The sequence below is a fragment of the Xenopus laevis genome, chromosome 8S, assembly GCF_017654675.1.
Source record: "Xenopus laevis strain J_2021 chromosome 8S, Xenopus_laevis_v10.1, whole genome shotgun sequence".
NCBI classification, from domain to species: domain Eukaryota; kingdom Metazoa; phylum Chordata; class Amphibia; order Anura; family Pipidae; genus Xenopus; species Xenopus laevis.
The window spans coordinates 49,272,830-49,297,479 of NC_054386.1; the positions used below are offsets into that span (position 1 = coordinate 49,272,830).

Here is a 24,650-nt window from a genome sequence, read left to right on the forward strand (position 1 = left end):
CACAAATGAAGGGGTCCAAAGGGGACTGTTGTGTTTGATGCCACATAGTGTCCTGCACTACGTCCTCTGAAGGACGTAAGCCAATGGCAAAAGAATGCGGACAGCAAGACCGCTCTGTACAAGTGAAGGAATGACAGAGCGAGAGTATGACGGCTCATTGAGCGTTTCGTACAGGGGTGTGAAGAAAGGAGTGGCCTGTCTCGATACGGATGACGATCGGTTGCCAATAGTTACCTACAGAAGCTCCGTGCGTTGATGGGCATGCAGGCGATCCAGTGAACAGGGTACTGCCCACAGTGTGGATACGAGTGATGCTGCTAAGGGCGACACTACAAGTAAGCGTTCGGCCGTGAATAACCTTTAATATACTCTGGCTGGGCATGTAGTCCGGTGTCAACAGGACTCTGAAACGAAACCTCTTTTGGCTAGCCGCTATGAAGTTATGTATTTTATCTTATACACAGTTTGATCACGGGTTCTGGTTGTCACAGTGGTGCGGGGAGGCTCCAAAATCAAATCAAATTAAACAGTAGCCTTGTAGCTACGTGTTCACACTTCGATGTATGCACTTGTATATGTATATACGTCCTGACAGCAGGACTCGTCACTGATTGGTTATATGAGTATACACACCAGGGTGTGACGTCACTCAGGTGTTTTGGCGCCTCATTAAGCACTTAAAAGGGGTGGTTTGTTTGTATGTTTTCACTTCCTGAAGACGGCTTGAGTTTAGAGCCGAAACGTCGAAATAAAGATTTTCTATTTTTGTACACTTTGAACAAGTCCTGTGAGTGCGGTTCTTTTGCAGCTTTTATATATATATATATATATATATATATGTAGCTGGAGCACTCAAATCATTAAGGTAATTGCCTAGGTGCAGGTTAACTTGAAAAATTTATAGAGCAACAAAAACCGCACACAAAGGACTTGTATAAGTGAAAAAAGATGACCAATTTATTGCGACATTTCGGCTCCTGTACTTGAGCCTTCTTCAGGTGGTGTGTACAGTGCAAATAACAATCAGTTTTTAAACACAAAATGGCGCCAAACAGCGCAACCTGTGACGTCATGGGGTCAAATGTGCGTCACTAGCTAAAGTGTATAAAATTATAACATTGGTCGGCCGCCCAATCTAAAGGACTTGCGTCCCTGTAGTGGAGAAATGTGTCCGTGCGTGCTGAGTGAGACCGATCAGTGCAGGTAATTCCATATTCACAATGTGCAAGAACATATTTCCCAGGATGGAGATCCGTCTGGCTTCACTTACCCCTAGAGGAGACAGAGCAGCGAGCGGACGGTACCGCTGAATTATCGCCTTTCAGACAGGAGACATTCACCCACTGGTGGCCGTACACTCCCACTTAAACCTCTCTGCTCGGGCTATGGTCGCGCCCCCGTTGCCTATGGTCTGTACCGATCAGCGGGTCACACTCCCCTTTCTTAGGTTCCGCCCCCTGGTCCATGCGCTGCGGGTATTAGCCCCGCCAGCATCGGCTTCAGTATTCCTCTGCGTGATCCAGCTGTGTGATACAGCCATCAGTGCTGAAAGGCACGCGAGCGCTCAGGTGCTAGACATAGAGTGTATTGAAACACTCACAATGCCCGCACCTATTCGCGCTGCTCCATTGTATCACCGCATGTGCAAAATGCCCGCACTCATAAGAGCTGCTCCATTGTATCGCAGCTTGACAAGCTCGTATCGTGGCTGTGCACAGAGGAGCGTGGTGCAAACCCACGCATAGACCAGAGCCTATAATTGGGAATCACCGCCTTCTTACAGCTCATACATCGCTCACTTAGTGGGGTGTCTGGCTCCTGGGTGTGCCATCACTGTCAATAGGCCTACCTGCAGAAGTTGAAGTTGCTCCAAACCTCATGGGCTGTCGGAACCTCTCTCTCCCCATCCTGGTGTTTGTGTGTTCATTGTGATACTGTGCAGTACTAATAAAGATAATAAAGATAAATTAAAAACAATCTTGTGTTCACAGCACGCATAGATGTTACAATGTCTGTGTCATTCTCATTAGTCTACACAAAATAATATATGATAAGTAAACACTGTGAGGCTACTCCATTATGCAGCCATCAATTATGCAAATCGGAAAACCCAAGCTGGGGGGCCAGACAGTATGTATAGGGGGGGGAAAAGGAAAACAGCGTCCAGGGCAAAATAACCCTGTGGAAAAAAAAAGTTTATGTTTCCACAGGGTTATTTTGCCCTGGACGCTGTTTTCCTTTTCCCCCCCCTATACATACTGTCTGGCCCCCCAGCTTGGGTTTTCCGATTTGCATAATTGATGGCTGCATAATGGAGTAGCCTCACAGTGTTTACTTATCATATATTATTTTGTGTAGACTAATGAGAATGACACAGACATTGTAACATCTATGCGTGCTGTGAACACAAGATTGTTTTTAATTTATCTTTATTATCTTTATTAGTACTGCACAGTATCACAATGAACACACAAACACCAGGATGGGGAGAGAGAGGTTCCGACAGCCCATGAGGTTTGGAGCAACTTCAACTTCTGCAGGTAGGCCTATTGACAGTGATGACACACCCAGGAGCCAGACACCCCACTAAGTGAGCGATGTATGAGCTGTAAGAAGGCGGTGATTCCCAATTATAGGCTCTGGTCTATGCGTGGGTTTGCACCACGCTCCTCTGTGCACAGCCACGATACGAGCTTGTCAAGCTGCGATACAATGGAGCAGCTCTTATGAGTGCGGGCATTTTGCACATGCGGTGATACAATGGAGCAGCGCGAATAGGTGCGGGCATTGTGAGTGTTTCAATACACTCTATGTCTAGCACCTGAGCGCTCGCGTGCCTTTCAGCACTGATGGCTGTATCACACAGCTGGATCACGCAGAGGAATACTGAAGCCGATGCTGGCGGGGCTAATACCCGCAGCGCATGGACCAGGGGGCGGAACCTAAGAAAGGGGAGTGTGACCCGCTGATCGGTACAGACCATAGGCAACGGGGGCGCGACCATAGCCCGAGCAGAGAGGTTTAAGTGGGAGTGTACGGCCACCAGTGGGTGAATGTCTCCTGTCTGAAAGGCGATAATTCAGCGGTACCGTCCGCTCGCTGCTCTGTCTCCTCTAGGGGTAAGTGAAGCCAGACGGATCTCCATCCTGGGAAATATGTTCTTGCACATTGTGAATATGGAATTACCTGCACTGATCGGTCTCACTCAGCACGCACGGACACATTTCTCCACTACAGGGACGCAAGTCCTTTAGATTGGGCGGCCGACCAATGTTATAATTTTATACACTTTAGCTAGTGACGCACATTTGACCCCATGACGTCACAGGTTGCGCTGTTTGGCGCCATTTTGTGTTTAAAAACTGATTGTTATTTGCACTGTACACACCACCTGAAGAAGGCTCAAGTACAGGAGCCGAAACGTCGCAATAAATTGGTCATCTTTTTTCACTTATACAAGTCCTTTGTGTGCGGTTTTTGTTGCTCTATATATATATATATATATATATATATATATATATATATATATATATATATATATATATATATATATATATATATATATATATATATATATATATAAAGACCAGCAACACCAGGGTTTTGCAAAATTCGAAAAAAGTGTTATTGCATATGTGTGTGTGTGTATATATATATATATATATATATATATATATATATATATATATATATATATATATATATATATATATATATATATATATATATATATATATATATATATATATATATATATATATATATATATATATATATATATATATATAATGTATAGCTATCTATAGCTATTAGCTATATATTTATATATATATATAAATACATATATACACACACACACACACACACACACACACACACACACACACACACACACACACACACACACACACACACACACACACACACACACACACACACACACACACACACACACATACACACACACATACACACACACATACACACACACATACACACACATATACACACACATATACACACACATATACACACACATATACACACATACAATAAGAAAAACTCTGTGTGGCCCTCCAGATCAAAGTCTGCCTGCTGTGTCTGTTTACCATTTGTAAGATTTAAAAGGGATCATTACAGAATTTAACTGGCTCCTGCACTATTTAAACCTCAAATTCACACAGTAATCCCCCCTGTATTGTTCACACTTGTGACACCTCTATTGTTCCTATCCTAAAGCCCCTGTAGTGTTCACACCTGAGACCCAGACTGAAACTGCCCACATTGTTCACCTGTTCATACTTTATACAAAATGCTTATGGAGCACCAGCCCTGTGTCACTGTATGTAGACTGGTCCTGATTTTCCTGTCTCCTGCTCTGGCGTCTATATCCATCAATTTTCCAACAAATCGTCAATAGATGGGGTGCCCCCTGTGTGGATGTCATGGCATCACCTCTCAACACTCAACTCCCGAGGTTCATGGCGAAAGTTCACGACCCAAGGGCAGAGGGAGTAGATGCACTCACTTGCCGGTGGCACTGTCATCTAGCGTATGCATTCCCGCCCATACCACTTATCCCTTGCCTCTTACACAAGATAAGATTGGAAGGTGTTACCACTGTCCTCATTGCACCATGGTGGCCACGCAGAGCGTGGTTTGTAGAGCTCATACAGATGTTCTCAGCTCAGCCCTGGCATCTTCCACTACACCCAGACCTTCTGTCACAGGGCCCAGCACGAGCGAATCACATCAACAAGTTGTATTTAACGGCATGGCTTTTGATAACCTGTAGAAACCAGAAGGATTTTCAGAATCCGTAATTCGCACACTATCGGCAAGAAAGAAATCCACTTCCACAGCCTACTACAGAATTTGGAAACTTTTTATGACATGGTGCAGATCACACAATGTTCATGAGCAGTTATGTCTTTCTACCCATATTTTACAATTTCTTCAGGACGGGCTAGATAAAGGCCTCAGTACTTCGGCCCTTAAAGTTAAAGTATCGGCTCTATCAGCTCTCTTTCATAAGCAATGGGCCACCATTCCAGAACTTAAACTATTCTTCCAAGCATTAACTAGAATTTGTCCTCCAAACGAAATCTAGTTCCACCCTTGGACCTTAATCTAGTGCTTCGGGCTTTCCAGAGACCACCCTTTGAACCACTTGGATCAGTGGACCTAAGCTTTTGTCCTGGATAGTGAAGTTTCTCCTCGACATATGCTCAGCCAGGCGAGTGTAGGATTTAGCAGTTTTATCTCATCAACAGCCTTGGACGATATTCCACCAAGACAAGGTAGTCCTTCACACAATGCCTTCTCACCTTCCCAAAGTTCCTTCGGACTTTCATCTCAATCAAGAGAAAATACTCCCATCTTTCTGTCCTAAACCAGTAAATGACAAGGAAAGGCAATTGCACACATGTCTGACGAAGGGGCACGCCCCCGAAACGTTACATTTGACGCAATAAACACGCAGGGGTCACCCCCGCTTCACTAGCCATCGAGTGTCTGGTATCCTTTACTGATCTTCAAGTAGGAGAGGCGCCGACCTCTCTAACCAGCACCGGGCTTGAATATCGAGAGAGGTGGGGAAAGAGGATTATTGTGAATCTAAACCAGTAAATGACATGGAAAGACAATTGCACACTTAAGATGCAGTAAGGGCACTAAAATTCTATATTCACAGGACTGCCGAATTTAGAAAATCGGTTACCTTATTGTATTATTTGGTGCTAACAAAAGAAGGTTTTCCAGCTTCGAAACGCACATTAGCTAGGTGGATTGTTTCAACTATACAAGAATCCTACAAAACCATGGGGCAAGATAACCCACTACAGGTTAGTGCACATTCTACTAGAAAGGTCAGTGCCTCATGGGCGATTCACAACCAGGCTTCCATAGAAGCTGTTTGCAAGGCAGCTACTTGGAGCTCCTTGCACACTTTTTTAAAGTTCGATAAGTTAGACGTGTTGGCCTCTTCAGCAGCGGTCTTTGGCAGGAAGGTGCTACAAGCAGCAGTAGCGCATAGATAGCTCCTGCCTAGTCAGTCCTGTTATATACCAGTTCCTTTTTTTTCCAGCAGTTATTGTTATTGTCCACCCTTTTGGATGGCCATGGGACTTCCCCAGTCGTCCTCCACTGAGGGCCGACTGAGAAAGGGAGATTTTCTTACCTGAAAAATCGTCAGTGCAGCATCCCTCCCATGGGGTGCCGGTTTTTTGCTGCTCGGCTGTAAGATAGGTGGATACAAAAATGAGGAGGAGGTGGAGCCAGAAGGAAAGGAGAGGATTAGAAAAAAGCTTTTTTTCAGTTTGTCCTGCCTCCAGAGAGGATTAATTTAAAGGGATACTGTCATGGGAAAAAATGACTGGGGGCAGCTGGGAAATTGACAAAATGTCTAGCCCCATGTCAGATTTCAAAATTGAATATAAAAAAAAATCTGGTTGCTCTTTTGAGAAATGGATTTCAGTGCAGAAGTCTGCTGGAGCAGCACTATTAACTGCACTAATTTTTTCCCCATGACAGTATCCCTTTAACCCCAGTCGTCCTGCACTGACAGTACGGGCCTATGAGAAAAGGATTTTTCAGGTAAGAAAATCTCCCTCTCTGGGAATTAAAAAAAAAAAAAAAAAGTGCTTAGAATAGCACTTTCATCAATTTAATATCCACTTTTATTTTTAAAGGTTTACTTATCCTTTATTCAGTTGGCAGCTCTGGTAATCTAAATTGTATAGATATACAATTACCATACAAGAACCAAACACAGAATAGCTTCAGTTTCTGTTTGCCCAATTAGCTCAAGAAGTAACAGCGGCCATAGTCTTCATGGTAAAATCAATAGATAGGAAGTATGTTAAGCACAAGCCCTATTAATTGCAATAATGTTGTAAAGTGGCTATACTACCCCTTTAAAGGCCCAGTATGCACAGACACTGTTTGTTATGCTTTTATATGAGAATCTTAAATATAGGGCTTATCTGTGGCTTTATAATTTGTTTCCTAACTTCTCCTCTACAAACAGTGACTGTACAGAACCAGGAAGTGAGCCAAGAAGCATTAAAGTGACTTTTTTTTTTCTTTAGTACGCGTAATAAAAAATTTAGTTTCTTTATTAAAACAAAAGGCTACATTTATGTTCAGCAGAAACCCAACTGCCTTTTTTAATGGTTTGTTCACCTTAAAATTAATTTTTAGTGTGATGCAGACAGCAGGAGCCTAAGACAATTAGCCATTAATTTTAATTTTTTTTATTAAATATTTATTGAATTTTTCATGTAAGCTACAATCAAATGTCTTTTAAACCAAGAGTCATTACGTAACAGGTATATATTGGCAGTTCAAATATGTAAACTTTATCAGTCATGTACATAGTCTCATCATATAAAATTACATAATCAACATTGAGGTTATGTTACTTTCTTTATTACGATGTAATCATTCCTTTTGAAGTAAATACTGCCCAGTCTATTCACTGAACTCTATATAAAGTACGGGGGGAACCGAAGAAGTAAATGGGGTGGTTGCAGAGGTATCAGTCCCACAAGTTAAGATGCCTCTAATTGGGCCGTTTCAAATTCCGCCCAGGGGAACCACAGTAATTCGTTATCGTATCCCATGCCTTGCATGTATGCCCTAATAGTTTCCATTGTTCTGACCCATTTGACTTTGGTGATGAGGGCTTGTTGACCTGGGATGGAGGCACTCTTCCTGGTAGCTGCTTGGAGCGTTTTTGCTGCTGTCAGTGTATGTGTCACTATTTTATTAGTTTCAGGGGCTTTCAATGCACTGATAGGTAGTCCCAGGATGAATGACTGAGGTTTGGGCTCTATAGGATGTTTAAAAATAGCCGACAGGGTACAGGCTACCATTTCCCAAAACTCTTGGACTACCATACAGGTCCACTGTGTATGGGTCGGCAGGGGAATGCCACTTTGTAAGTGGTTGCTAGGGAGCAATTTTGAAATAAAAATGGAAAAGGCATGGTAAATAGCATGAAAAATACAGTGACATTAAAGTCACATAGTCAATCTATTCAGCCTGTCAAATAAAGGCCCCCATACATGGGCAGATAAAAGCTGCTGACAGACCGTGTCGGCAGCTTATTGGCCCGTGTGTGGGCCCATCCAACGGGCGTCCCGATTGATATCTGGCCGAAAGTCGGGCAGATGTCAATTAGTCAGGGTAAAAAATCCTGTCGGATTATGCTGAATCAGTTTGTTAATGTGGTCCCACGATCTGACCGCCCGTATCACCTTCATTCTGATCCTATCGTAGTGCCCAGGATTGGATCAGCCCGATATCGCCCACCTCAATGTGGGCATATCGGGGAGAGAACTCTGTGTATGGCCACTTATTAGTGATCCTACAGTTTTTTTAATGCCTTAAAGTAAATTTTTTCTCCCTTTTTATGTTTCAGATTGCCAGCTCGAGAAACTTCCCATGAGGCCAAGAGATAGAGCAAGAGTTATAGGTGCAGCAAAACATGCTCATAAGTTCTGCAACACTGAGGAGGAGGAGCCTGTGTATTTGCGCAGGTAACACCCATAGCCCTTTGCTTACTGCACTTTTTTCAATTTCTGCATCAGTAGACAATATGTATATGCAAGTGTTAAAGGAGACATAACATACCTGTGTGGATTTCTTCCAGCTACTTACAAATATACAAAATCATACAGGCGGGTTTATGAAGTGACCCTGTTGTGTGAATGTGGTAGGGGACTTAGGTAATGTCAATAGGGCTGTGTATGATAAATGTATGGAAATGATATATCAGCACTATAATAATGAGGGTGATCATACTAATAATGAAACTTACCCACAATTTAAATGCGTTAAGAAAAACAATTGGTGTGTATATATTCAAACCCAATCCCACTTGGAGTTATTAGACTCCCAAGCTGTCCATCAAGTCGATATAGATAAATATGTAACACCAGCATCAGGTTATGGGATATAACCAACACAATATTGAAAATATAGTGTTGTAATCTGCTCCTTCTTTGCACTTCTTTATTGTTCTAATTGTTAAGATGACCCGATCCACTGATAATTCAGGCCTATGTAAATTTCTCAGGATAGGATGGCTTCAGTGAGCCAATGCTGTTCCCATCCAACCTATCCAATAGCTGAATGACTGACTGATTTTGGCGAGATACCAGTCAGGCAGGCCATTGGGAGTCCCACAAATGTGTGTCCATAAACTGCTGACTTTAAATTGGGAGTGGTCATGTCTGTGTTTTTATAGGCACATCTGTGATCTTTTGAGCAGAACTAGGGAATTATTTCCATACAGCCCACCTAATTAGGTCATTAGTAGACAGTTGCACAGTTTATTCTATTTTACTTCTATTGATTGGAGTCAAGTTGTGTCTATAAGGAGGTAATCAAAATGTTTTAAATTGGACTGAACTAAAGCAATAGAATTTTTTTTTTCTTAAAGCAGGGATTATCTGTGTAATTCCTCAAAAACTGGAGCACAATCTTTCTTTTTAGGTTAAGTGCTTATGCTGTTAGTCGCAAATTTCCATCTGATTTTGCTGTAGCAGATAAAAGGTTAGCTTTCCCTGGTAAATAGTAACTATGAAATAGTTGAATAACAATCTAAAAAAAAAATGATTATTTTATTAGAATAGAGTCTACAGGAGATAGCCTTTCTGTAATTCAGAGCTTTCTGCGTAACTGGTTTCTCGATAATGGATCCCATACCTTTATTTATAATGAAGGGCTGCATCGTCTTGACTTGTATAAATTTAAGCTTGCTTTTCATTCCTTTTTGGCACATAATTTAATCTCTATGTGCAGGGTACATCAATATGTGTCATTGGTTGCACTCTAAAATTAATGATTTATATATGAGAGGATGTGATTAGCAATTTTACAATTACACTTTTAATTTTTTTCCTAAGGTCAGATGGCATTGAACGACAATACAGGAAAAAGTGCAGTAAGTAAGTAACATTCAGCTTATAATTCATGTACTTATGTTTAACCTGTAACCTTTGAGGATAGTGTGCTGAAAGGCTCAAAGATTGCCTAGGTCTAGTAATCCATGCTAAGAAACCAGTATTTGTTTTTAAATGGCTACCTGCAAGTTGGTTGCTAAGGCATACTAGACCAGTGGCAAACTTTGTTTTGCCTGATGACCACTTACAGTATTTGTTTAAATAACACCCACATATTTTACAACATGTATTTTCTTTGATTTTATTTATTTTTAAAGGCTGTTTTTGCCATGTAATTAGAATAGAATACAGGCCTATATAGGCATTGTGGATAGCAGAAAATGTATCATTATTATGCCCTTTTACTGTTTTTGGTCTCTAGTGTTAAATAACTCCCGAATTACATTGTTGGCATGAGATGCAGTCCTGTTTTATCTTATCACTGCAGTATCTGTTGGTAATTTCCATTTATCTCAACCTTGGAAGGTTGTATCAATCCAGATGAATGTCTTCTTTTTTTTATATCACAGTATGATAATATTTTAAGTGTGTTGGTTTCACTTTATTAACCCTTTAAGTGCTACCAGAATTGAACATTTTGGTTATGCGAAATGCCAGCTGTTTTTGAAACATTTTGTGCTCTCTCACTTTAGGGCCATTTTCTGAGGGGAAACCTATAGTTTACCTAGGAAAACATTACATTTTTTTTTTTCAGGAGAAACTAAGCTTTCTAAATCTGCTAAATCATGTATTTCCACCTCTGCAAAAAGATTTATAGCGCTAAATACCAAAAAAAAAATTAAAAAATCCTATTTTTCATTGTATATGAATTTATACCGACAAAATATTTCATTTTATGCATGAAAATCCAACTGATTTGAAAAGCCTTATGTCTCTCGAACGTGCCAATACCAATATGTATAGTTTTACGGAGATTTAGGACTTCTGTACAGCAAAAACTCCCTACGGTATATTACCGAATTTTGAAAGCACTAAGGCAGAAAACGGCATAATTTAGATTCCAAGGCAAAAAAATTCTGAAACAGTAGGTTTACTCCAGAAAACAGTATATTTTTGAAAAGTACACATTCTGCTGATTCCAAAATGGTTTACTATGTCTCTCTACTAACTACCAAATATCAAAGCTTGTCTGAACATAGAGGTTTTTATAAAAAAAAAAAAATTCAATATTCTGAAAAGTCACTTCAAAGGTTTTATTTTGCTGCTCCGCATATCCCACACTGTATTAGGTACCAAGAAAAACCACCCTGAATATTGCCAGTGATCCACTAAATAGTTTGATGCCCATTGTGCATAGGTTTACCAAAGTATCTGGCATTTAGAGACACCAATATGAATTTGGCGCATCCAAATTGTTCAGGACTTTACTTCAGCTACTGCAGTTTTTGTGGGGTAAAAACACAGAAAAATAGATTTACCCCCCAAAACTATATATTTTTGGAAAGTACACATTCTACCAAATCTAAAATGGGTACCCATGCCTTGCTGCTACACACTACAGAGACGCAAGGCTTTCTCAAAATTGTCAGTTTTGGGAAAATATCTGAAAATTGCCTCAAAGCTTCAACTTTCAAGCATCATATCACCCATGTATCATTACATACCAAGAAAAAACACCCTAAATATGATTGCCAGGGGTCCACTGAACAGTTTGGTGCCCATTGTGCATAGGTTTACCAAAGTATCTGGCATTTAGAGACACCAATATGAAGTTAGCGCATCCAAATTGTTCAGGACTTTACTTCAGCTACTGCAGTTTTTGTGGGGTAAAAACACAGAAAAATAGATTTACCCCCCAAAACCATATATTTTTGGAAAGTACACATTCTACCAAATATAAAATGGGTACCCATGCCTTGCTGCTACACACTACAGAGACGCAAGGCTTTCTCAAAATTGTCAGTTTTGGTGAAAATATCTGAAAATTGCCTCAAAGCTTCAAATTTCCAGCATGATATCACCCATGTATCATTACATACCAAGAAAAAACACCCTAAATATGATTGCCAGGGGTCCACTGAACAGTTTGGTGCCCATTGTGCATAGGTTTACAAAAGTATCTGGCATTTAGAGACACCAATATGAAGTTAGCGCATCCAAATTGTTCAGGACTTTAACGTCAGCTACTGAAAAATCAACACATTTACTGCATTTTTTGTGGGGTAAAACACAGAAATACATGTTTACCCCCCCAAAACCATACATTTTTGGAAAGTACACATTCTACTGAATCTAAAATGGGTACCCATGCCTTTCTTCTCCAAACTACTGAGTTGCAAGGCTTTCCCAAATATGTCCGTTTTGGTGAAATATCTGAAAATTGCCTCAAAGCTTCTACTTTCCAGCATCGTATTGCCCATGTATCATTACGTACCACGAAAAAGCACCCAAACTATGATTGCCAGGTGTCCTCCAAACAGTTTGGTAAACCTATGCACAGTGGGCACCAAAGTATCTGGCATTTAGAGGCCCCAAAATAGTAAGCTCATACAAATAGTCCTGTGGGGAACTTCAGCTAATGAAAAATCAACACAGAAAATATAGATATATGTTTACCCGCCAAAACCATATATTTTTGGAAAGTACCCATTCTACTGAATCTAAAATGGGTACCCATGCCATGTCGCAAGGCTTTCCCAAAATTTTCGGTTTTGGTGAAATATCTGAAAATTGCCTCAATGCTTCAACTTTCCAGCTCAAATGCTTCCAGTATTGTATAAAGAAGAGAGGGCTTTGTGCTCAACACTAAAATACCCTTCAGTTAAAATCATTTTCTTGAATGATGGACTCATTTTGTGGGAAGTTTTGTGCTTTCCACTTCTGTTACTTCAAGCCATTCTTATCAGAGTGGCACCACATTTATATGTATCTTTAATTCTGTGTAACCACAAGCTATGCAGAGTTTTAACATCTCAATGTATAGATAAATAATTCATAGGAGTAGAAAAAAGCAAATGTGACTGAGAGCATTGATGTGCTGAAGGAATAACTGTATATCGGTACAACTAACAATACCTCCCAACATTTTGAAAATAAAAAGATGGCCAAAAAAGTTGCTGCACGTAGCGCAGTGAATTTTCTGACCATGCCCATTTTTGTGGCCCCGCCCCCAAATTACCATGTTCATTTTACAAAATTTGGCATGTTATGAAAGTTTGAACATATTTCTGTGTTTTTTTTCAGTTATTACAGTCTTGCTAACGAAGGTGAATTGCACTTTAAGCTGTGAGACCTGTTATCTTATATTGTTACAATTACATATTTGCTTATCTCTAAATTGTAACAAAAGTATCTTCTCTGCAGCTGTTCTGGGGTCTCTGCCAAAAGCCAATTGAGTTAGAAACTTTGTTTCTTATTCTGGCTGTTTAGTGCAGAGAAAAACGGGACTTTGCAGTACAAATGAGGGACTGCACGTTGAGCTGTCAAAAGAGGGACAGTTGGGATGTATGCCAACACTGGTAACTAAAAGCATTTGTATGAAATACACGTGCATGCATATCATGTATGTCCAGCCTGTAGCCATCGCTTTTGTGCTACAGAATACCAAATAGCTGAAGACACCTCTTTTATCCTGGATAATGAAAAAGTTTTTTTCTTTTACTTTACCATACTTTAACTAAGTGGGAATGAGGAGGTATTTCAGCTCATACTTTTATTGCAAGTAGAAAGTCCATAAAACAAAAAGCCCATTTATTAAAGGAGCAGGAACATCAAAAAATGAGTGTTTTAAAAGAATTGCAATATATGTTATGTTGACAACTGTTGATCTATTCTGGTAAAACTGGTGTATTTACTTCCGAAACTCTACAATAAGCTGCAGGGTAGCCATGGGGCAGTGATTCAAAGCTGAAAAAGGAGAAAAGGCACAGGATACATAGCAGATAACAGATAAGCTCTGTAGTATACAATGTGATTCTTCAGAACTTTACTGTGTGTCCTGCGCTTGAATGGTTGCCCCCATGGCTACACAGCAGCTTGTTTGTATAAACTATAGTAGTCTTTGTGAAGCAAACACATCAGATTTATCAGTGCAGGGCAACAGTAGAATATATTATCATTACTTTTAAACACTTTTTTTGGTGTTGCTGCTACTTTAAAGTGAACATATAGTTTGTCACGTGTTTTCATGTAAAATTAAACACTTTTGTAATTTACACATTTTGCCTAGACAGAAAGGCAAAATCATATTTTACAGAATCGGGGAATGCCTCTTAACTTAACTTTTACCAGCTTGGTTCTGTCACTCAGCAGGAGCAATAGAACTTGGCAGGGAAGTGTCAGAAGAAGCTTCCTGCTTTTTTTTTTTTTTTAATAGTTTTTTGGCTGGTTTGCTTTTACCAAACAGCAGGGGGCAATAAAATATTGAACATAAAGGGGATGTTCACTTTTAAATTCACATTTGATTTAGAGCAGATGTCCCCAACCTTTTTTTACCCGTCGGCTACATTCAAATTTAAAAAGACTTGGGGTGCAACACAAGCATGAAAAAGTCCCAGGGGATGCCAAATAAGGACTGTGATTGTCTATTTGGTAGCCCTATGTGGACTGGCAACCTACAGGACATTCTGTTTGGCAGCCCACCTGTTTTTTAGGCAACCAAAACTTGCTTCCAAGCCAAATATTTCAAAATAAGCACCTGCTTTGAGGCCACCGAGAGCACCATTCAAGGGGTTGGTAAGCAACGTTCAAGAGCCACTAGTTGAGGATCACTGATGTAGAGATTGATATTTGAAGACAATTTGCAATTGGTTTTCATTTTTTATTATTTGTGGTTTTTGAGTTATTTAGCTTTATATTCAGCAGCCCTCCAATTTGCAATTTCAGCAATCTGGTCGCTGGGGTCCAAATTACCCTAGCAACCATGCATTGACTTGAATAAGACACTGGAATATGAATAGTAGAAGGCCTGAATTGAATAGAAAGACAAATTAATACATGTGTAGCCTTACAGAGCATTTGTTTTTAGATGGGGTCAGTGACCCCCATTTGAAAGATGGAGAAAAAGTCAGAAGAAAAAGGCAAATAATTCCAAAACTACAAAAAAGAACAAATTAAGGCCATTTGAAACGCAATCACTTCTTTGGCCAGGTCCCCTTGTGAGTGGATCTTTGGCTGATTCTTCTGCTGTACTTCGATATGTCCTCCAAATGAATTGTGCTGAGTAGTCTGTGCAGTCTTGTTGGCTGTAGACTGCATGCACAATTTCTTAAAGGCAGACAGCCTTAGTATACAGGTATGGGATCCAATATCCAGCAACCCGTTATCCAGAAAGCTCCTACTCCTATAGATCCCATTTTATCCAAATAATCCTTTTTCTCTGTAATAATAAAACAGTACCTTGTACGTGATCCAGCTGAAGATATAATTAATCCTTATCTTATTGGAAGCAAAACCAGCCTATTGAGCTTAAGGTATGAAGATCCAAATTACGCATATCTATTATCCAGAAAAACCCATGTCAGAACATTCTGGATAGCAGGTCCTATACCTGCAACATGAATGCATTTATACAGAGGAGAGGCAATTATTTTGACCCCATGCACAGGCTACCAGTTAAAAATAATAAAGCCAAGTCTTCATGAAACAACTTACTGCCCTATTGCTAGCCTAAGTTGATGTATTCCAGTTAGATACATTTTTAGTATATAGCAGCCTCTAGACTATATGCAGGTGTATTTTTGATTCCCAGTGTCATTGGGCAGTACATGGAGGCAGTAAAAATGCTGTTGTGGTATCAAACGGACCTCTGCTTTGCACATGCTGTTTTTTTCCCCAGACATTCTTATGGGAAACTGCCTTTTTTTACTGCTGGATAGCACCAGTGATCAAAACATTGATAAATAGTGGAGAAGGGTGCATTGCGCATTGGCTTAAAAGGCAGGTGTGCAAAAACATGCTCTTTCCCAATCCATACAATCCTGCCTGTGTTCATAAGAGGTGGGCTTGGGCAAGAACACAGTTGTAGCCCATCCCATTTCTAAACTTCAGACATGCAAGTTTAGGGATCCCTAGTGACCTCAGTGCAAAAGAGACTTTGTTCTTACCACCTGCCCAGTAACAGGGTTGCCTTTTTCCCACCAGAACTGTGCTCTAATAAACCCTTATGTCTTAGGAGGAGTCACAGTACAACCCAATAATTCAAAAAATAGAACTAAAGGAACTTTTTGGCATTGATTCATTGATTAAAATTGGCTTGTTTGCCTGTTCAGCTTATCTATGGGCAGTACAGCCAAAGACCCTTTCTATTGGAACACAGGTTAGCTTGTTTATAAAGCACAGTACAGTTATCAAATTCCTAAACCATTACCCTCCTGGTTTAGGCCACTGCCATTAATAACTTGTCAACAGAAATGCTCAGTTTTGCCTAGATTTGCACATAAAAGCTCTTGTGTTCCCAGATGAAACTGCATTACACATTAAAAAATAAACCTTCTGGCTGTGAAAATCTGCATTGCCTGTCTGTGTTCTATTCTGGTCTGCCTGCTTCATGTTTGCTGGCTGCCTCCATGCTGCTGTGCAGGAATAAACTGCATTCCTGGCATTTCTCTAATCCCCTGTGCTGCAGTTAAAAAGCCATAGAGGTCCTGGGAAGGAAACTGATAAGATGTAAGGAGGTGGTAAGTGCCAGGCAGTAAGTCTTTGTGCATTCCTTAAGGAACCTACTCTTCCAAGGAGAGTTATTAAGCAATCAATGTTCTTCAAGCCTTTCTGCCATTTAAACAATGAAATACACTAATATAGTGTTGCTAAATCAAGAGACTGGATGCAAAATGTTTTTTTCCATATATTCTAAGCCAAGGGCAATTAAGTGATTGGTGGAAGTAAGTGGTATGTTGATTAATAAACTAGTTTTACAATACAGCATCACCTCATTCCAAAACTGTTGTATAAGTACATGTCCACAAGCAGTGATAGATATCTGCCCCAGGGGCTGAGCATTTTAGACAACAATCTGTATCCGACCAGCCTACCTTTTTCCTAAGTTCTGGGGAGAATTTTAAAGAACATTTCATGAAACTGGCTGGATCGGAGAAGCGCTAACAATTTTACATGTAAGGACAACAATTTGTCTTTTGAAAGTTCTGGAATTTGGTGTGTCCACCTTCCCATTCCTCTCTCAAACTCCCTCTCTGTTAACAATGTTCTCAATATTTTATATAATAGGGAGATGGAAGGTTTCACTGTATTGGAACAGAGAATTATATCTATTGGGTTGTTGTTGTCCTGAGTGGAAAGAGTTCGAACAACCGTTTGAGCGTAATGTCTGGCCTGCAAATACGAAAACATATCCCATGACACTCAGCTATATTTTTCCCATAGCTCTGACAGTGAATAAAAAGTGTCCGGAGTGCGTAATAGATGTCGCACCTGTGTTACCCCTTGTGCTGCCCACTCAACGAATGGCCGACCTCTATAATTATTTAGAAAATTAGAGTTACTCACAAAGGGTTGAAAGAGGGAATCAGAGGCCGAAAGAGACAATCTGTGTCGTGCCATCCGACAGTCCCTGATCGTAATGTGCAATAAAGGATTGTCTTTTACCTGCGATGGGAGTTGGCTCTCAGTCAAGTGTAACAGTGAGACTAAAGAAAGATCTGGTACTAAGGCCTGTTCCAACCGGGGCACAGCGTATAGTTCCCTGTTATGAAACCAATCTGATACATAACGAATGTTGCATGCCAAATTATATGTCGATATATCTGGAAGGCCTACCCCTCCGTATGCTCTTGATTGCTGAAGTTTTTTCCGACTTATCCGGGGATGTTTACCCCCCCCAGACAAATTGACTCACTGCCTGATTAAGTTTCGTTAAGTCAGTTCGGGAAAGTAGCACTGGAAGCATATGTAATGGATAGAGCAACCGGGGGAACCAGACCCATTTTAATCAAATGGCATTTGCCCAAATAATTAACCGGTAGGCGTGACCATGCTTTAACCTCCTGAAGCACTTTATTTAATAATGGGGTGATGTTAAGTCTATATAAAGCATTTATTGAAGGGGGGATCCTGATTCCTAAAAATTGTATTGAGGAAGTAGCCCATTGGAATGGGAAAGGGCCTTCCCATGATTTATGGAGTCGTGGGTAAAGTAGCAATGCAACAGTTTTAGTAGTGTTTATCAGAAACCCTGCTATTCTTCCAAACTCTTGGATATATTTCAAGAGCAAGGGGGTGGCCTCTCGCGGGTTTGTCATGATTAGCAAGATGTTGTACGCAAAGGCTTGCAACTTAAGATGTTGGGTGCCAATATTAATCCCTCGTATATCTGGGGATGCTAATAGATATCGGAGAAATGGGTCCAGGGCTAAATTGAACAGCAAGGGGGGAGAGTGGGCATCCCTGTCTGGTTCCCCGTGAAAGGGTGAAGCGAGAGGAGAGACACCCATTAATATACAGTTTGGCCTGGGCGGGCGGTACAGCGTTGTTATAGCCCTAATAAAAAGTGTCTAAATTTAACCAGGCGTATCAGATGAGAGTGAAAAATCCCATCAAACTCCTTATCTGCATCTAAATTTATCATCAACGTTTGCGAGTTTTTATTCTGAGCATCAGAGATTACTGGTGCAAGAGCGGAACGTATAGCAGTAACGGCTTGTCTATTACGGGTAAAGTCTAGCTGTTCTGGTATGGTGATTTCCGACAAGATATTTTGCAGCCTAATAGATAAAAGCTTAGTAAGTATGTTATAATCATGATTTAGGAGAGAGATGGGTCTGTAGGACTCCACCTGATCCTCCTTTCTGTCTTTTTTAAGAATTAGTATCATTTTGGCCTCACTGAATCTATCCCAAACCCCATCTCCATCCAAAACATATTGGTAAAGAGAAGTTAAGGACGGTGTTAGCTCGTTTCTCAACAGTTTGTAATACTCTGCTGTAAATCCATCCATTCCCAGTGCCTTATGGTTAGCAAATGACTTAATAGTGTCCCGTATCTCCTGCTCCGTCAACGGGGCATTAAGAACATCTCGTTGCATTTGTGTGAGCTTGGGCATATTAGCAGAACGAAGGTAGGCCACATCCGCTTGGGTCTTGATAGAGGGTTTCATAGTATTTTACAAATTCTTTTCAAAATTTCAGCAGAGGTAAGTTTTAGTCCCTCTGATGACAGAATTTGAGTAACACAGGATACTCCTTTCGTCTGTCTTACCAAATTCGCCAAGAGGCGACCTGCTTTGTTGCCCCATCTATAAAAACGGTTCCTTCTAAAGTCGAGATTTCTCTTTGCCCTGTCAGTATAAAGAGTATCTAGACCCTGTTTAGCCTGTATGTAGATTTGCCGATCTTGCTCAGTTTGTTATGAGGTAAGTTCGGTAGGCAGTAGTGAGAGTGCCATTTAACAATTCTAATTTTTCTTTAAAGGTTTTGTTCAGTCTAGCTGTGTAGGAAAGTATATGTCCTCGCATCATTGCCTTTGATGTAGACCAAAACAGTGGGATATTATCTAGATGCTCAAGGTTATCGTTGGTGTAATCTGCCCATTTATTTTGAGGAAACAGTTGAAAATCATCAGAATTGGATAGACAGGATTGGAAACTCCACTGTCTGTCTCTGGGGTTGGGTGGACTCAGCAAAATTGTAATCGATATTGGTGCATGGTCAGATAGGGAGAAATTATGTATTTTACTATCCCTTAAATTGTCTACACCCGTTTGTGCTAATAGAATATAATCTATTTGTGAAAAAGTTTGTAGAAATTTGTAGAAAGTGTACTCCCTCTAATCTGGGTGTAAGATCCGCCAGCTGTCCATGACTGTGGGCAGCTGGGAAACTGACAATATGTCTAGCCCCATGTCAGATTTCAAAATTGAATATAACAAAATCTGTTTGCTCTTTTGAGAAATGGATTTCAGTGCAGAAGTCTGCTGGAGCAGCACTATTAACTGATGCGTTTTGAAAAAAACATGTTTTCCCATGACAGTATCCATTTAAGAAAAAAAATTGGAGTTCTACAAGTTGAATTTTCATGGTATAGCTGACAGTTGAAGTATTAATTGCTCTGTGATTCCCTACAGGTGTAGCCTTCTTCTCTTCTATCAACACAGCCAAAAGAATGCGGCGGCCACTTTCATAGTGAATGGAGCCCTTGTCAAGTTTGGACAAGGTTTTGGGAAAACAAGTATTTATACTCAAAAACCAGACCCACCAAAGAAGGTATAATTTGGTACAAGTTATTTGGGGGAAATTTAATTTAGACCATACCCCTTATTGTTATAATTCTCTTACAAGTACAAGAGTGGCTTGAAATAAGTGGAAATGTAATCCATAGTCAGTAGCTTGTAATAAACTCTGGTTCAAGCTGGTGTAAGTAGCATGACTCCAGCTGAGGATCTTGAACATAGAAATCTTTATTTAATAGCAAGAATTGTTAATCTTTGTTGTCTTTGTCTAGGTGATGATGACCAAGCGTACAAAGGACATGGGTAAATTCAGTTCTGTCACTGTATCGACAATTGATGAAGAAGAGGAGGAGATTGAAGCAGTAAGCTGTTAAAAAGTGCATGGCTAGACTAGTTTTTTTTCTGTTATACATATTAATATGGTAAAAATTGGTGGTTCAAATATACAGCATACAACTGATCAAGAGTAAAATGGAAGAGTAATAGGAATGTTAAAGGTACTGATTGATAGTAGTTTAATCAAAGCTTAGGATGTGCACCATAGACCGATTGCACTGTAAAATTCCAGAATCCTGAATTAAAACCCAAGCTGCATTTGTTTAAATCATTAGTGTATAAATCAAACCTTGCTTTTGCTTTGTGCCATTCAGAGAGAAGTTGCAGATTCCTATGCCCAAAATGCCAAAGTGATTGAAAAGCAGCTGGAAAGAAAAGGAATGAGCAAGAGGAGGCTGCAGGAGTTGGTAAGAACTATCGCACATGAAAGATAGAGCAGTGCATTCTCTGACCCTTCACTGTGCTTAGATCTTCTGTGGGGGAACAGCTAATTTTGAATATACAGACAATGTCCTGTGCTTTTATCACAATAGTTAAGCCCTGATAGAGATGCTGTGGGCAGGAAGAGGTTAAAGGAATAGTTCAGTGTGAAAATAAAAACTGTGTAAATAGATAGGCTGTGCAAAATAAAAAATGTTTCTAATATAGTTAGTTAGCCAAATATGTCATATATAAAGGCTGGAGTGAACAGATGTCTGATAAAACAGCCAGAATCCAACTTCCTGCTTTTCAGTTCTATAACTCTGAGTTAGTCAGCGACTTGAAGGGGGGCCACATGGGACATTTCTGTTCAGTGAGTTTGTAATTGATCCTCAGCATTCAGCTCAGATTCAAAAGCAACAGAAATGACCCATGTGGCCCCCCCTCAAGTCTCTGATTGGTTACTGCCTGGTAGCCAGGGTAACCAGTCAGTGTAAACCAAGAGAGCTGAAAAGCAGGAAGCAGTGTATAGACTGACTGGTTATACATCAAATCACTCCAGCCTTTATACATTACATTTTTGGCTAACTAACTATATTAGAAACATTTTTTATTTTGCACAGCCTATCTATTTACCCAGTTTTTATTTTTACACTGTACAATTCCTTTAAAGGTTCTCCGGCTAGAGGCAGCTGTATAGAGCTAGGCATCCTAGGGTAACCTTTGTTATGACCCATTCTGATACAATAATAATAATACAATATATTATATATATGTAATATAATACAATAATAAGCACAGATCTCTAGTGACTACTTCATATTTCAGTGGGCGATATGTACAGCATTTGCTCTGGTCCGAGAAGCATTTTCATCCCCACTATAGGAGTACTTACCATTGACTTTAATGGGAAGGGCAACACATTTGGCCCGTTTCCCACCATCCATACCTTGGACACGTATGTTTTGGGGCTTCTGTAACACAGAAATGTAATTAACAAAATAGGACTTGCAAGGCTACTAAAATCTGTGAATCACTGCCATCCTTGTGTGCAATAGTATGGGTTACTGACTCCCTTTTATGGACCTGACTGGATATAGTCCCAGTAGATATTTCCAGGAGACTTTTCTTTCATTTGCTGTTTTTTTTCCCCCACAGGCTGAGTTGGAAGCTAAGAAAGCCAAGATGAAAGGGACGCTAATTGACAATCAGTTCAAATAGAGGAGGCATCGGCCCTGAGACTGCCAGTGTAAAAGGCCATCTTTCCTGACACTTTTTATTGCTAAGAAGAACTGTGATTTTTTTTTTTTTTTTTTTGCTTAAGCTGTTTTATTGTTTTTATACAGCAATAAAGACATGGAAAGAATGTTCATGACAGTGATCAAATAATCATTGTGATACATAGTTATGTTGTGTTATACATCTCTACTATTTATGCATACATGTTGCATATTTTTATAAACGATTACTGGGTTTGTCACTGTCAGATTATATATCAAACAATATAATGATAAAAAAAAGAAATTAAAGAAATAACTAGGAAGAAAGTAGATCTGTAATGTTTAAGGTTGGACTCTTGCCTTCTGATGCAGCTTCACTTCTTGTCCTTTCTTGGAACAGAAAGAGGAGATGAACAAGGATTTACCAGCAAGGAAACCTCCTCTCATACCATAAGACTCCATTCCAATAAATTAGTGAGGATGTTTCATATGTTCACAGCTCGAGTTAAAAAAAAACAAAAAAAAAACACTGCCCTTAGCTCATTGTTGTCTTGACTGGGTCCAGTGCTTACTCCCTTGGCTGTTGGTTTGGGTACCTGTTGCTTTGGTTATGTAAATATGTAAATTTGTAAACAGTGTGAAACAGAAAACAAATGGAAAAATATACCAAGTGTTGGACAGCTTTCAAAATATATTTAGTTTTACAAGACATGAATTGGGTGCTGATATTGGTGCCATTAAAAATTACTACTAACCTTGTTGTAATTAGGGATGCACCAAATCCTCTATTTTGGAATTCAGAATCCAGAATTTTTCATTAATCATTCGGTACATATTCGGCATCCCATAACCAATCTGGGAATCAGTGCATCCCTACTTGTTACTTACTCTTGATAATACCATTGTTTTTGTTTCCAGTCCAGCTTCACTGACCTGAATAATGATCAACAATGAACACCAAGGTTTGATTTTTTTTAAAGTATTGTAATAATGCCATTGCATTGTCATTATTATTACTGTAGGCATCTATTTTATATACAAATGTATCATCATGCAGTTCAATTGGCTATTTAATGCTAATACATGTATGGGGTCTATTATCCAGAGTGCTAGTGACCAAGGGTTTTCTAGATAAGGGTTCTTTCCATAATTTGTATCACCATACCCTAAATTCACTAAAAACATTAAATAAACCCAATGGCATTGTTTTGCCACCAAAATTGATTCATGCAGATTCATTATCCTCAAGTACAAGGTGCTGTTTTATTACAATAGAGAACATGTAATTTGTAATTTCATCTGATAAGGGATTCCATGCTGCAGTGAGTTTTATGAATTGAGACATTGCTTAGATTAGATAAAATTCCTTTTGAATAAATGTATATTTTATGTACATCTGAACTGTTACTTTTAAAATGGGATTATAAAGTCTCCAAATAATCCTCTTTAATGTAGAATAACCTAAAACAGCATTATTACTTGAGCTTTTGCTGCATTATCTGTACAATTATTAAGTCCCTTCTGTAAATTGTAAGCATGTTAAAAAAAAACACTAAGAGATGTGGCTGCGTTGTGCATCTGTGCAGGATGTACTACTCCAAGGTGACAAATCTTTTGTATTTGTTTTTATATTTTTCCCCCTTTGGATGCCCTAGTCAGATAGTGATTTACTAAAGAAAAATATCAATTAAGCATTAACATGAATAATCAACAGCCAAATCCTATTAAACAGAGTGACATTCATAAATATTCCTTATTTGCATACAGGTTGCATAGTGGGTAACATATAAGCAATGTCCATTACAATGTGTTTTACTTGTTCTGTAACCTATGCAAACACACAGCTTTTTCCAATGTATGCTAACAGTATATTATATGTTAATTACTTTAAAATGCTTTCATTTGTTAAGAAGTTAAGTATACAATATACAAGGCATTTTATCATTGCCAGAGCTAAAAAATATAAACCACATCCTTTGGTAATTCTAAACCAAAATCAAAGTTAAACTACATAAACCAAAAACAATTGGAAAACCTAAAACAACTTATATATTGATTGAACCTGGGCATATAGCTATAGAATAGCTGTTAAATACAATCCAAAATTAACTAGTGTAGTGTCCTTGGAAACAATTGCTTCTGCCATATCCTCCATAGAAGCTCTTATATCTGATTTCATTGTTTTCAGTGCTTGTATTTAAAGTTATTAGGAGTTGGTACATTTTGAAGACTCTTGACTCAAAATTGTTTCTGGCTCGGACTAAGATGCATATACAATTGAGTTTAGAATAGCAGTGTGTTTAAATAGTGAATAAAGCTCAAAAGTCTTATAGCTTTTATTTTGACACACGCAAATGCATTGGGAACCCTGGACATTCCATTTCAAATAACATGAAGAAAAATGTATCAAATTTGTGTTATTCCTTTACAGAAAGTCAAGAAAAGGACTATTAGGCTTGTGCCACATGCTTCATTGTCTTCACAGTGTACTGTGGCTTGAATACCGTGTTTGGGGGTCGTCTGAGAAACTGTCTGTGGCCCCTAGACCTAAAAAGAACAATCTTGCTTTCATCAGTCCACAAAATG

At 39.4% G+C, this 24,650-nt stretch overlaps 1 protein-coding gene across 1 annotated transcript in view; it reads left to right on the forward strand.

Annotated features, from left to right (window-relative positions):
• Window positions 1-22,381, forward strand: part of steep1.L (STING1 ER exit protein 1 L homeolog) — a 49,040-nt gene extending 26,659 nt beyond the window's left edge. The window contains 6 exon segments of the mRNA NM_001085723.1: window positions 8,423-8,540; window positions 9,912-9,953; window positions 19,984-20,122; window positions 20,361-20,450; window positions 20,739-20,831; window positions 22,003-22,381. Coding sequence (NP_001079192.1) covers window positions 8,423-8,540; window positions 9,912-9,953; window positions 19,984-20,122; window positions 20,361-20,450; window positions 20,739-20,831; window positions 22,003-22,065 — 545 coding nt within the window. The 3' untranslated portion in view covers window positions 22,066-22,381.
• Window positions 22,382-24,650: the final 2,269 nt, after the last annotated feature.